Source organism: Anabas testudineus, chromosome 23 (assembly GCF_900324465.2).
Source record: "Anabas testudineus chromosome 23, fAnaTes1.2, whole genome shotgun sequence".
In the NCBI taxonomy this organism is placed as follows: domain Eukaryota; kingdom Metazoa; phylum Chordata; class Actinopteri; order Anabantiformes; family Anabantidae; genus Anabas; species Anabas testudineus.
This window is the reverse complement of record NC_046631.1, coordinates 4,283,536-4,298,557: the sequence shown is the minus strand read 5'-3', so window position 1 is coordinate 4,298,557 and position 15,022 is coordinate 4,283,536. Positions and strand designations below refer to the sequence as shown.

The 15,022-nt window shown below is 40.2% G+C and overlaps 1 protein-coding gene across 3 annotated transcripts; it reads right to left on the bottom strand.

Moving 5' to 3' along the window:
• Nucleotides 1-460: 460 nt before the first annotated feature.
• Nucleotides 461-14,661, bottom strand: il17rel (interleukin 17 receptor E-like). Of its 3 annotated transcripts, none has more exons than XM_026361805.2 (19): nt 14,585-14,661; nt 11,129-11,423; nt 9,853-9,880; nt 9,031-9,180; nt 7,698-7,807; nt 7,347-7,461; nt 7,005-7,049; nt 6,774-6,913; nt 6,195-6,266; nt 6,039-6,093; nt 5,793-5,956; nt 5,020-5,064; nt 3,920-3,977; nt 3,655-3,800; nt 3,023-3,082; nt 2,881-2,938; nt 1,908-2,039; nt 1,142-1,189; nt 461-1,052 (listed from the first exon to the last, which is right to left on the bottom strand). In XM_026361805.2, exons 2-19 carry the CDS (start codon nt 11,240-11,242, stop codon nt 931-933), a joined length of 1,662 nt encoding a protein of 553 aa, XP_026217590.1. In that variant the 5' UTR covers nt 11,243-11,423; nt 14,585-14,661; the 3' UTR covers nt 461-930. The 3 variants fall into 3 exon arrangements, with proteins under 3 accessions (XP_026217590.1, XP_026217589.1, XP_026217591.1); XM_026361804.2 differs by lacking the exon at nt 14,585-14,661 and adding an exon at nt 14,201-14,561; XM_026361806.2 differs by lacking the exon at nt 14,585-14,661 and adding an exon at nt 14,201-14,559 and having other exon boundaries at nt 7,698-7,804.
• Nucleotides 14,662-15,022: the final 361 nt, after the last annotated feature.

Below are 15,022 nucleotides of genomic sequence, written 5' to 3'. Positions count from 1 at the left end.
CATTTGGTGTTAAATAGCTGAAAGCTGAATGGTAATGCCAAATCCTGCGGGTTGTTTCATGAGCTCCCAGTAATACTTTTCTTTTTCTTTTCATTCTGCAAGGAATAAAAACACACTCCATGCCAGCAGAATTGTGTGAATGATGTATACGCAAAGCAAACCCTAGACACAGGTGCTGACGTGTTGGAACAAGTGCTCAATTAGCGCTCTGGTGAAATCATTTCTTGGAAACCTGTTGTGTTTAAAATACCGAAGGAGATCTGTGGTCGATGGGGCAGGTAGCTGGACTCAGGGTGTGGACAATACGGCACGTCATATTACATAATGTTGTGAATGATATGCTGCATTCATCGTGACTAATCGATAGTAAACATCCCGTACAAGGAAAACAAGATAAAGAAAAGCTCTATAACCACATGAAATGTTGCTCTTGTGCACTGTACAGAAAAAAGCACTTTCGTAAGATATTTAGCATTTTATTTTATTGAAAAATAGAAAATAGAAAGTTAAATTAAAACTGTAACTGTTTAGCTGCAAGCTGAATGAAAATCCATCGATCCATCATTTCAACCGCTTGTCCTCTGAAGGGTCACGGGAATGCTGGGGTGCACCCTGGACAGGCCACTCGTCCATCACACGGCAGACTTACAGACATACAACCATTTACACTCACATTCGCACTTCAGGGCAATTTAGAGTTTAACTTTAAAAAGAAAGACAATAACAATAACTACAGACAACACCACACAGAATATATAACAATAACCAATACGTATAACAAGCATACTAACCAGCACATACTGTACACACACTATATTTGTTACAAAATTGTGCACTGCTTTCCAACAGAGAACTTAGCTGGGTTGTGTAACATTACACAGACTTTATACTGGACATTGCAAGTTATCGGACCAAAGCACCGCAGTTTGGTCAGTTAGAGATTAAGGTGGCCTTCTCAGCGTTCCCACAATGGGGTGAATCGGGTACGAGGATGCCTCCATGGAGGCCAGGTTGAGTTTGTAATGCAGGGACCACGCATTCAAGAGCAGAGTCTGCAACAACACACAGGATCAGCTGCAGGTTTCAGGTACAACTGAGCTTTTTGGAAATTGTGTAAGCTGCATTAGCGTGCTCATCTTACCTATTTGCTTTTTATCCTGACATCTTTTTTGTTTCCTCCTCTGATACACTGAAATAGAACACAGATGCAATCAGATACGGAAATATGCTAATTTATTTATTGATACATTCTGTGGCAGGTTTTCATTCAAATGAGTTGTGCCTCATTTTGCATTCGCAATGTGCATGTACAATTTTAGGTTACCGTAAACCATCCATTCACAGGTGAAATCTACATTTATTCCAGTAAAAAAAAATGCACCCTTGTACACTAAAAGCAAGCACAACTGTTGTTTGTTGTCGCGTGTCGTGCTTTGCAAATTGTTTCCAAAGATACGAGGCTATAAATATGTTAACATGTCAGTTCATGTTCAGTCCGTCATAAATCTAAATTAAAATGACAACAACACTTATTTACATTGTTTTACATGTGCAATAAGCAAGTGTATAATTATTTTTTGACACGGTGTACCTGATTACAACCACAATTATATGAGCACTTGTTATTTCCTGTACAGTCAGATATTAAGGAGAGAGCAACTTTAGAACACTTGTAAATGTGGTTAGTTCCCTGTGCAATATCGAAGCCTCAATAGGACATGTTAGTTAATAACAGGCCTGGCTAATTGTGTAATCACGGCTCTGAGCCCTCCCACGCTTATCAGGAGATAGAAGTGTGTGGATTTGAAGGGTGGAAGCGAGCCCAAGTCAATTTTGGAACAAGGGCTTAACTTACAGTATGTAAAAATTAAAGATAATGCTGCAGTCCTGAGGATGATTCTACCTACCGGTTAACAGTATGTGGAGCACCAGTGCAACAATTATTACACCAGAGAGGCAAACGCCAGCTGGAACAATGACCCAGGTCAAGTCAAAAGAGAGTTGATTGACAGGAACAGGTCTGCGAGGCAGTGACTGATCTGTGGATAGAATTCACAGTGTAAAGGCTGGTGCACAGATGATGGGATTTCATGTCAATCTATTGAAGGTAAAGTTTGACATTTTGTTCCAGTCTCTTTGCTTGATTTGCCCAAAGTTAGAAAAGATGATCTGTTTAATATGAAGCTGACAGCAGAAGGTTGGCTTTAGCCACCTGTTTCCTGTCTGTCTACCACGCTAAAATAACTGACCACAAACACCTTAGAGCGGCATCACTCCCCTCATCCAACTCTCATCTAGAGAGCAAATTTCCAAAGCTTTGAACTATTCCCAAGAACTATGCCTCATAATAAAACAATTTTATCAGATATTCTCTCTGAAAGATCAAACCACCACTATAAATCCTGCTCCCTGCTGTTTTAAGTTGAGTCAGTTCTTATTTATGCATGAGAACAGCGCATCAGAGATGGTGTTTTCTTCAGAGTCCCTATGTTTACACATGAGGCTTCATGCATTATTTCACACAAGAATAAAGTGAGGTAAATGATGCTGGTGCAAAGAATCCTCTTCACTTTACCAAATGGTACCAAGACACCGCTTAGGGAAAACTGGAGCACATGCATCTGTATTCTATTGGAGGTTTTTTGATAGTTAATATATGCTCTGCTGCAGCTTCAAAACACATGTTTAATAAGTAGTGGAAAGCATTTGCATTTCAAATGGATGCGGCGCTTCAGGTAGTCAATGTTTAAAGCGAAAGGAAGGAAAACAACACCATGACAGACCCCGATTAGACCACACAGGGTGAGAGCGAAAAGAAGATAAGCAAGGAGATGAGGGTTAAAAACAAATAAGGCACAGTATCCCTAAAATCATACTTACTGCATTGATCAAGACAGTAAATAACTGGTACAGCATAATTCACATTGAGCCTCTTCACCTGTCCAAATACATTGAAACTTACAAAGTCAGTCTAAAGTACATTCAGTTTACTTCAATGGATCTATTGACTATAAAAACATACCTGAAGACAAGAACTGCATAGTTCTCCTGTCAGGTTTAAGCCAACAGCTTTATGTTTCTCCTGAGAAAAAGAGAAGAAATAAAAACATCCTTAGGCCATTTACCATATGTAATAGATCTTGTTATGGGTTCTGTTTTTCAGCCATGTCATGAAAGTAAGTCAGGATTAATGTCTTCCTGCAGCCGCGATACTACAAAACATGTTGTTGCACACATTACATGTGACCAAAGTGTTGGAAATTACCCTTCTGATTGCTACAATTTACAACCATTTTAGAAATGTAATTACGTCTAATCACTGTGTTGATGACAAAAAGTGGTTTGAAATTACATCGCCTAGAGAAAACATTTCTCAATAGCAAAAAAATAAATACATATTGGGCACACAAGAGGTTGATTTTCAATAAGTGCAAGCATGTTGGGGCAGCCCCATCGTATATGAAAAGCAGAAAGTTAGATACGTAGGAAAACGAGTGACCTGCTACAACTGGACATCTACGGCAGTGTGTGTGAAAACACCATCCACCGTCATCATCATCAAATACCAAATAAGGAAATTACTTTTTGCTATTCGAAACGCTGTCCCTGCCCTGAGTTCAGATGTGGTTTCCCTGGCTAGTGTGTGATACGTACCACATGCACGGTGTGTGTTTCAGTGATCTGGCACAAACCAGACTCTGCAGATCTCACACAGAGCCCCACAGAAAAAGTCGCTGTGGTCTGTGCCAGCATCTTCACTTCTTCGTGACCTTGTTGTCTTTTCACCACCACCTCCCATGCTGGAAATGATTGCACAGCTGTCATTATAATTAACTGTCTCAGGACAGATTAGAAAGTTATCGTAGCACTCGGTCTGCGCTGTGAATGAGTAGCTTGTCGATCAGAGATAAAGTAGTACCTTGGAATCTCCCTTCAGCAAAAGGGCACCGGGTCCAGGACTGAGAGCCTGAAGTAAACTGAAGAAAGATGTAATTATATTGTGAAGTAATCGTCATTCAGCAGTAAAATAAACACACTCATGAAGTAATCCTTAGATATAAGAAGCAGATCAAAGAGAGCAGATCACTTCCATCACAGAATCATATCTGACATGTTTCACCATGTCTACAGTAAACACTTCCAGTGAACAGTTTCACCACTGTTCTAAATCATATTTGCAGTAAAACTGGAGGTTACAATGGCACTATTACTTCTGCTTTGTGGTTAGATCACCAGGTATCTCACACTGCTGCAATGAGCCAAAACCATGGATGCATTATGGGAAGTATATACAATTATAAAACCATGGGTAAACAAACTACAAAGAGTAATGACCTTTTAAGTAGTTTCACACCTCCTGTTGTTAGTTTTGCACACACTATATCTTTTGTCTGGGAGAAAAATAAATCTTGGGCTGCAGGGATATTTTTTCAGTTGCAATACCTCAAGTGGCCACTGGGAAATATATTGCCAGCTTCTATAATACATCACTTACACATTTACTGCCTATTGTTTATCACCAAATACATTCTAGTTTATAAGGCATCAATCTTTATCACCAGCTGTTAGCATACAATTTTATTAATATATGGGACCCTTCTGGGAAACAAGGCCATTAGTGCTCTAATGCAATGATGTCGTGAAATTGATACTGAACCGTATTGATCGAACTTATGGGAAATATGCGCTACTAGCCAAGACTTAGCTGATGACATTGGAAAAAAAGGTTGTTTTGAAAATAGAAAGCCTAACACCAGCAGCTGGTTACCTAGAAACAGTTTGCTGGCAGAAATTCTACATATCAATTTTCCCCACAGGCACACAGCCTAGTACGGCAACTGAAAATAGGAGGAAGCAGCTTGGCTTATAAAATCCACCCACCAAAAGGAACACACTGCCTGCCAAAGCAATAGTTTGGCACATAACCTGTAACAGAACAACTTTTCTAGCTGTTTTTGTCAATTGTTACTGTAAAAGTGAAAACTCCCAAAGAGTAAAAGGCATAGGAGCGGTCGTTACCTTTATGCACAGCTGAGGATGTGGATCCACTTTAGTGAATTCTATCTGAAAAGCAGATTTTAAAGGGTTAAGATAGTTGATCATGAGATAACACTACTCGAACACAAGCGGGCTTGGAAACTCCTTAGATGGGCTGGAGTTATGGAACGTCACTGCTCATGACTTTTTTTGAGGTCACTTAGATACAACTTTCATAAGGGAGACACTCTGCGTCACAGGCTATTTTTACATTTACTGAGAGTTCCCTTCTCCAGTGACACAGCCTCGGGTTTACTTCAGGTGACATACATGGTTTTTTCTTTCATACTGACACACATAGTTTTGGCTGAGCCTGGGTGGTGGCTCTTTCTTTGTTCTTGCATTAGCACCACACCAACAGCAGTTTTAACCAACTTTATATTATTCTGGTTTGACTAATGACAATATAACATTTCTATAGGATGAGTTAAAACATTCGAATGAGCTTGGACTCGTTATCGTTCTCTTCCAGTGACCATAGCATGTTCCGATTCATGGAACTGTTCATGCTCATGTGGTGATGCCTTGTTATAAGGTTGGGGAATTTTTCAGGAGCAGTGACTCATCTTTGAGGAAAAAAACAAAACAAAAAACAAAAGCCCTCAGGCAGTCTGGTTTCTGAGTTCCCCGTATCCGATCTGTAACTTGATCTCATTTCATCTATGCTCTGAGAGGCATTTCTGGCATGGCATCACCTGCAGCTAGGAACACTGAAAGGTGAAAAATAGAAGCAGGAACATTTTCAAGGCTTGTACCTTTTCTCTGCTAACATTCTGGGTGGTGTGAGGCAGAGCCACACAGACGCCATCCTCTCTTTTCTGACACAATGCGACAACAGCGCTCACTGGACAGGCAGGCTCCCATGATAGCGTCTGCTCCAGGGGGTCAAAGGTAACTCCAAACCAAAGTTCCTCAAGACCTGCGTCACAATCAGCTGGTCACAGTGGCGTCAAGCGAAACAGTATCGGTATTGAGATGCTAAATGGAAACGAGTGACTCACGGTCTTTGAAAGGGCACACCTGGACCCTGGGGGCGTCCACCACAGCTGACCAGCCCTATGAGCAAGGTCTTAATGAGTTAATGAAATTCAATGCATGTGAAAAAAAACAAACAGATCATAGGCGCCTAAAACTAGGACAGGTGACTGTAACGATACCTCGATACAGAGGCAGGGTAAAGGTCTGGAATAAGGGAAGACGACTCTCTTCTTGGGTTCCTCCTTCTTTATCTGAAAAGGAAACAAATTAAAGTTAGAAAGCAAAGCAAAGACATCTGCCGCTGCTGCAAAGCATGTTTGGTCATATGATTCTACTCTGATCCTCCCTTACGCAGCTAATGAATGTCAGATCTACCACTTAGTAATGATGAATCTAAGTGCATGACTTCCTGACTCACTTGGACAACAAAGGTTTCAAGTAACCAAACGTGTTAATAAGTAAGAACGGTCACGCAGCTTTTTTAAAACTGATGCTTCATTGTACTCAAAATCCAGGAATCTGGGTATTAACTAAGTGGACCCATGTATCCATCCACTCACTTATCCTGCACACACATAACTTAAAGTGTTGCGCCTTTCTTAACCCTTGAAGCGGCAACCGCCCTTCAAGATGCTGTTTGTTTTGTAACTTTGGTTCTCTTGCATTGTATGTAATAACCTGCCTGACCCCCGGTTCCTATTCAATATTTTGCAACACACAAAAATGAGTCTTAGTTATGAGTAAATAAAGGAACTCACCAGTGTACTGGCCCCTTTGCCAACACAGATGAAATCTTTGTGGCACAGACGAAGGTGGTAGTTGTGATCCTCAAGCATGTCGGACACATTGACGCTGATCTCCTTCCTCTCTGTGTCGACCTCGTACGAGAGTCTACCAGCTATAAAAAGACAGAAAAAAAAAACCATTTAAGACATGACATGTGTTTCAAAGGCTAAAAGGTAATAAGGTAGACATAAAGAAGCACTTACTGATACATTCTGGGACGTGTCTTCGCAAATCCTCACTGCTGCATTCTGTGTAGAAAGGTAAGACATCTGAGTGTGTACATTTTATCTAACACCCACCTACTACAGTTTTCTCTGCGAGTCATTTACTTTAATCCGACCATGACATGAAATTAACATGATTCTAATGTCGACCGTCACCGTAATTTACAAGGAGATTAAACACCACCACTTCCTGTCACCTATTTACTATCTACTCCATTACATTCCCGCTCTCTGTTTCCTGTTTGAGCACAGTCAGGCGCTCATGAGTGTGTGCATCGCGTGTGCATTTGCATACTTGTATAAACATGCATTTGTTCTTACTGGGAGCATCATAGGCACCGGTCCAGGTTATGCCACAGTAGTTTGGCACAGTTTTCACCATTACTTGCACTTGCTGGTTCGGCGAGACATCAGTGCAGTCGTTCTCGACTTCCACCTTCCCAAAAGAGAGGCAAACAAAAAACGCTCTCTGACTTTTCTGCTATGGGTTGTGTCACAGTGATCTTTCATGTCAGGAATTTGTTATATGGAGGCAGAATTGTGTAACATTTCACCCAACTGATGCTGGCAGCTTGCACAATGCTGACACATCAATACATACTTTAACAGTAAAGTCACTGTTGCGTCACACCGTGGATTAAAGCTAATTGTTGACATATGGCACTGAGGTACCTGCAGTCCAGACATTCTCTCTCTCGACGCTCTTGTGAAGCTGAAGGTTCGGCAATTCATCAACATGCCCGCGGTGACGGTGCACATGGACACGCCGTGGATGTGCTCTGCTTGAAAAAAAACATCATCATAGTCATAGTCAGACGCCAGCAGATGCTTTGAAGATACCCAGTGTGATACAGAAACAAGTCTTTTTAACTTCTAATGCACTTTAGTGTGAGTTGGCACCAGTTCAGTTGCCACAGCAGAAGATTGCTCCCGCATGTGTCATACTTTATTGTTTTATTAGATAAGTTGACTAAAGACTAAAAACAAACTTGATAACAAGATCAAGGGGATTTCCCCACCCTAGTCAGAAGCACCTGTTGCATGTGTGTATGCATCTAGTTGCATATATGTTTTGACCACAGCTTGATTGTGAAGTGTTTGTGGAATCAGGAACAAAAAGTTTGACACAGTCAAAATGTAAAAAAAACAGAAGTTTGATCATGGAAAATTGTTTTTGTAAACTAGACTTCCTTCACCTTCATAACCATGTTAAACCTCGATAAGTGCATACACCCACAGTCATATTAAACTTCCTCATCAAGGAAAACAATAAATCAGATAACAAACAACTTGTGAAAGGGATCTGATACTAACAGGAACACAGCATCAGGAGAGGAACTCCAGGCAAATGTTTGGGGTCAGCCAAAAAAAAAAATTTTAAATGGGAAAAGGGGCCCTTGATGTTAACTGTAAAAGTCCCTTATACCTCCCATAAAGGCACTACACAGAGACACACCAAGCTAACATCAAGGAGCCAGCAGTGGTACTTGAACACAAGCAAAGTCTAAAGGTAACTATCCAGCTAGCACGAGAGAAGAAAACCTCTCCATACATAGGTTAGTGAATACTATCTGAGTAAATATTCACTTAAAGCCACCACGACTGTGTCAAGTTTCATGTTTTGGTTTACAGTAGGGTGGTGGCATGCATTGCTATCACACTGTATATTATTCATAACACAGATGTGTGAGAAACACCACTCATTCATCACATATTACAAAAAAAAAAAATAAAGTTTGACAAGACCAAGGTTCAGCGCTCTGTCATCAGCCATCACCAAGTGAAGTCATCCGCTTAAAAAAAAAAAAAAAAAAAAGCCCAGTGATTCATCCTCAACATCCTCACCTTGCAGAAAGCCTGATGGCTAATGTCTGCTCATTGATTGAGGAGCTCCGTGGTAGTTTCCCCTTTACTTTTATTACTGTAGTGTGTTTATATGGGATGTTGGAGTGGACTCATGCTACTAAAATCTGATGAATGTTCACAAGATGAATCATGTACATACCAGTAAGCTGCAACACCGTTTTGATTCTGAGGTGTAGTGAGCACTTCTGCCTTCCCTGACAGCTCATGACCGTGGAAAGGCTGATGTTGCGGAACACTGATGAGGCGTTGAGAACTTCAGCGTGGCTCTGGCATGGAGGAGGAAACAGATCTACACCGGGGCAGATCCAGGACAAAAAAAAAAAAAAAAAAAAAAGACATAACACATTATTTGTTCCAGTAGTAAAATGGGCATGTGGGTTTTGCTGGGAACCAGAATTCTACATCATGCTTTTTGAAGTGTCACATGGGGTGTGTGCTTCTATGGAAAGAGGCTACCGGTTCAAATTAAGGAGCTTTTGGGCAGGCAGTGAGAAAAACCTACGAGCTTTGCTTTTTTTTTTTTTTTCCTTCCTCAATTATTCATAGGGAAGAACAACGCAATCACATTTTCTTCACGGTCGTCTGTCATTCAAAACATCCCGATTCCTTTTTATAGCTTTCATGGATTGTGCTCAGGTTTAATACGACAGCGAGCACAATGCAATGCTTTTGTTTGACGCCCACATAGAGTGAGCAGCAATGATGCACTGTATAGCAGGGTTAGAGTAGCCCAGCAGGAATTTCTTTTCATTGTAGTCAAGTAATTAAATGCTTTTCAAGTTGTATTTTAGGTAATACACCTCGCTTTCCCATCTTATAAAAAATGATCTATGAGTTTCAGTAGAATTTCTTTGGTGACATGACATTGAAATTGTGTCAGTGTAAATATATTGTGTGCAATCATGTAAGATTTGCATGCACAATTGGAGATGTGTTGTAGCACGTCTACCCGTACACTCACCATTTGCCTTGGGCTTGCACTGAAGGCCCTACAAGGAAAGAGGAAAAAAAAAGATGCAATGAAGTGAATCGTCACGTTACTCTTTTCTATGAAACCTTTCTAGGATCAATTAAGAGAGTAATTTTATGCCCAGAGAACAAAGTTGACAGCTCTCCTAAAAAGGGGGATTCCCAGCTTTTTATATCCTGGTTGTTCCTTCAGGTGAATCACAACCTGACTGTGTTTTTTTTTTTTTTTTTTTTTTTTTGCTGCAGCTAATTTAGTGCATTATTCTCACTTTAAATGAAATTAGATTTGAAGCATGCAAATCATGCCTTGGCTCGCTCCCAAACAAAATAAATACATCCTTGTTTATTCTATAGCCAGGAAACAATATGCTCTCTTAGAAATATTCCAGATATGCTTGGGATCAGTCATGACTAATGCTTGTACTATCTTTCCATCTGTATGACGTGAAGACGTCATTTATCATCAAAAGCACCAAGGCTTTTCCAAATATGATGCTCTTTGTGTAGTCCACATATTAGGGCTGTGTTCAGAGTCCTGAGCTATCATCACTATGCTTAGAATAACAAACAGTATCCAGTATCTCACAGTTAAATGACAGCTGACGTTTTGAGAGTCAACACAGGGTTTTAAAATGTTACAACAGCACAATGATTTGCGCCGTTGAGTATGTATAGTGCACATGCAGCAACATGCATGGGGAAAGGATACCTTTATGGTGCATTTGCAACACTGACAAAAAAGATACATTAAAAACAATTAGAGTTTAAGGTCACTGACAGAGAAGCAAGCTTGGAAAAAGTGTTAGCCACCCAACTTGATCTTTACTGTTTTGGTTTCCTGCCAGTAAATGATTCAGTGAGTATGGGATTCAGAGCATACTGTACAGTAGCCTCAGTCGAATTTGCCTGTGTGCTGACTTGCTGTCCTGCACATGCTCCCCTTTACAAGATGTGTGTCAAGAATTGGCTTTGAAATGTACAATAGCTCCCGCTTGGAAATCCAACCCTACCTCATAAATCGCATAATTCAAAACTGTGTCAAAACAAATTACTGATTTACTATTGTTTGGTTTTTTACTACTGTAATACCAGTGTGCAATGAAAGCAGGAGCAGTAGTAGAGCAAAACTGTCTGCATTAGTGTAGAATGTAACACCACTGCTGTAATGTAGCTTTAGGAAAGAGCAGAAGTTATTTCTATTCAGCTCAATGGGAATGCAAAGTCATTAGTTTTTACTGCTTCTGAAGATGCTTTTTTTTTTTTCTTACCTGAGAGCACCTGGTGGCACATTTCTCTATCCTCTCCAGTGTTGTGCGTTCTGCTGCAGCTTCATTCAGACTCAAGCAGTAGTGAGACAACAGCAAGGTAACCCATAGAATCATTTTCACTGGCCAGTACTGGACTTCTTCTATTCCTCTTTCTTGCCCAGGCCCTGTTTTTTTTCTTCTTCTTCTTCTGCAGCTGGGCTCGTGGCAGGGTCGAAGCGAGGTTCAGTGCTCAGTTGGACAGTCGTGGATGTGATGGTATCCAGTGTGTAGTGTTGGCAGAGTGAAAGACAAGCAGCTGGAAAGAGGATTTAAACATGAAGAGGCGGGGCCTTGGTGTTGGAGAGTTTTTCCTCTTTAGCAACACACAAAAAAGGTGTAAGTGTACTGTCATACAAGTCATGCTGCACGTCCTCTTACCTTTTTTTTTTTTTTTTGTCATTTTGTCGTAAATGGCAAAAAAAATTCTATTTGAAATGAACTATGATTAAGTGGAAATGGTACTGAATCCTTGTCACCTACTCACCACCTACACATATACAGTACAAGCACTGTCTGTATTAGCATTTACTGGAAACAACTCACATTTCCATTTTGGTTTTTTTTTTTACTCTTACTTCCATATTGTACAATTCCATTCGATGGAAAGGTTTACACCATACGTTTCCAGAAGCGTTTACTGTAATTTCGTGTAAAAGCTGCAATACTGCTGTCTAGGTATGACTAATAGTTGATACAGATAGATGATCATCCTGTCAAACCTTTCAACTACATCTGTGCTACAGGGCAAAGTAGGAGTGATTTATGCAGCCATGTAAAGATCAACAGGGCCGAGGCATCATTTAGTCATATGGTCAATGACATTTAACTCCACACTAACATCTGATGGCATTTATATTTTAAAGAGAACACCAGCCTCTTTATGATGTGGTTACAACTTTTTTTTCCCCCACTTGCGAGCAACAGAAACAAATTGTACATAGCATACTGTGAACTTTTAACTTAATAGAGCAAATGTGTCAGTGAACAGTTCCCTATTCACTCAGGCAGTCGTTACAACACTGACAAGCCACTTATTTAGAAGCAACAGACTCCCTTTTGGTCCAACATATGCACTGTTCATTGTGATCGCTACGTACAGAGATTACGTTTGACACATTTTGATTGTTAAAACTGTTAGTTTAGGCTTTTAGCAAGTCAGCTGGGATCAACAACCCTTTATCAGTCACAGTACAGTTAAAGACATCTAATAAATGATACGTAGACTTTCATACAGTTATTTAAACAATAGTGAATACTGGAAGTGGCTTGGTGAAAAAGGAGTTTCTGGAAGCAGTGAAAAGAAAACTAAACGAATGACTGGAATCTGAAAGATCCAAAAACACCCTGAAAAGGTGCTAGAAACCACACCGTCATGTGGCAATTCTCTGTGGATTGGCCTCTAGGGGCCCCTTTTTCACTTTGCTAATAGTAATTTGACCCATTGTTATTGTAAAAATATGAACTGTTGCATCTTTAATCAAATATCAGCCTCTTCAATATATAGAAACAAACATAAAATATGTAACACACAGCACTGGTGCTCATGAAACATACATGTTTGTCAAATTCAGACATTGTGAAGAACAACTTGCACTGCTGGGGCCGAATATGCTATTACAGAAATAAGTGGCCATAGAACAGTATGTCTTAAGGCAATATCTTCCTACAACTAATGCTGGGAATGAAACAGGAAAAGCTCGGCCCAATCACAGCTTCCAGGATCATTTCAGGTAATCTGATCGTTTTAACTGCAGATAATCGCTGTAGAACAAAATGTGGGTCAACACAGGTAACAAAAGTTGTAAAGTCTGTGTTGCAAGGTGCCACTGCAAGGCAAATACCTTCAGCTGTGTTTTACTGTCAGCCAATGCACTTCTTTTAAATCCAGTGTTGTGAAATATGTGTAACATCTGAGTGCAAGACAATAGAAGGAGCAGAGACAAAGAGACAAGTGATTACCTCCATGTTCAGTTACAGTCTAAATGCAACTGATGTCATCCTTGGAGTGTGCAGCCTAAACAAAGATTTTATCTTTTTACTGTACAAATAAAAGTTTTATCTCAAGGATACACCTTCAGGAAAAAACACACTCACATTCACACACTGGAGTTGTTGCACTGGGTATGTCTAATAATAGAATAGTGCCAAACCCATATGAGACATGTGGAGGCTGACATGCAAACCCTAGCTGAAATCAAAATAATTACTCTGATAAGTATGCACACGCAGCGCCAGGCTTGTGTAAAGGAAACAACAGGCGATTGAGAGCTGGCGCTTGCCACCCAGCTCGTGACCGCTTTGAACATCCTCCTTGAAAATGTGATGTGATCCAATATTGAAATGACCTATATATGGAGCTATATGTCAATAAAAGAACTATTGACGTAAGTCGGACTATTCACTGCAGTATTTTTATATAGCTTGTAACTATTTAACAGAGGCCTGTTGGGAGTATTTCCTCAGTGAGCTGTTAGTGTCACTGGGTATAGTGGGTTACACATGTCCACCGTTTGTGCAACAGCTCCATCTACTGGACTTCAGTGTGTATTACAATAACTGCACCTTCACCTTCTCATGCCACAACTCACGTACAAGGTGTGTGGCTTTCTATATAATAGTGAAGGCTTAAACACTAGGACAAGCCATAAATCAAAGAGTTGTCATTTAAACCCTAGTGACTCATCCAGTTTCTGCAATGTTGATCATTCCAGAATAGAGACTCACAGTGTATGAATCTGCATTTTTATATTGTAGGATTGTGATGTCTGCACATTTAAAACATGTTAAAGTGTCATTAAACAGATTTTGGTCTTTCATTCCAACAGAGAAACAAGTGTTAGCCAATGAGAATATTGCTTATGGGAAATGAATGAACACATGATTTATTACCAAATAATAAAACCATTATTATAAACAAGTGGGGGCTATAAATTATTAACCAATAAACAGATAGAAATAGGTACCAGCAGTCGCACTAACCTGTGTGTATCACAAAGATAATTATTAATAATTATGATAATATATTCTACTTACCAGTAACGTCGTCCACAGCTGCTTGAATGAATAAAGTGAGGTTCACCAACTATCCAATCCCACAACAATTACGCACCAGTCAAACTGTGAAACACTGTGTTAAACTAACACGTCCTCTCGATGAGACACTAGGAGTCTCCTGCACACAGCACACTGGTGCAGTGGTTCGCGGATACTCCATATAAACAGCAGGCAGGGTGTGGAGTCAGCTGTAATGGGGCAGGACATGCCCATCGGGGCGCTTCCCTAAAACTGCAGGAACTCCTGAACATCTGAATTAACTCTTACACTATGACCCACGTCAGCAGTGATGTGACATAAGCACAGTCTGATCATGGTTAGGAGGGTTTCTATAGCCTGGATAACGACAACAGGGCTGCCTACCTCAAATCTGCTGTAAGCTGCTGAGCCTGATCCTGGACTACGGGAATCATCAATGGTCACCGTGCGCTGTAAAAAATATCAGCTTCAACCGCTTTAGCTTGAAATTATACATAAAATGATATTTAAACAGGTTAAATGACTGTTTAAGCTGAAGAGTTTTAGAAACAGCGTTTCTAGGATGTGATTGACCAAAATAAACTAACATGGAACCATATATTTATTTAAGTTGGGTCATTAAAACCAACCACACGCATAATTCTCTAAGTCACATAATATATTTGTTATAAAATACTGCAATTAATGTTAATGTTGTGTCATTTTGTAGTTTGTAGTCATCTTCAGGAACGGAAGATGGAAAGAGGATGAGTCAGTGTGTGTGTGTGGGGGGGGGGGGGTGGGGGTGAGTTGGACTGGACAGTGAAGAAAAAGCAGCCAACG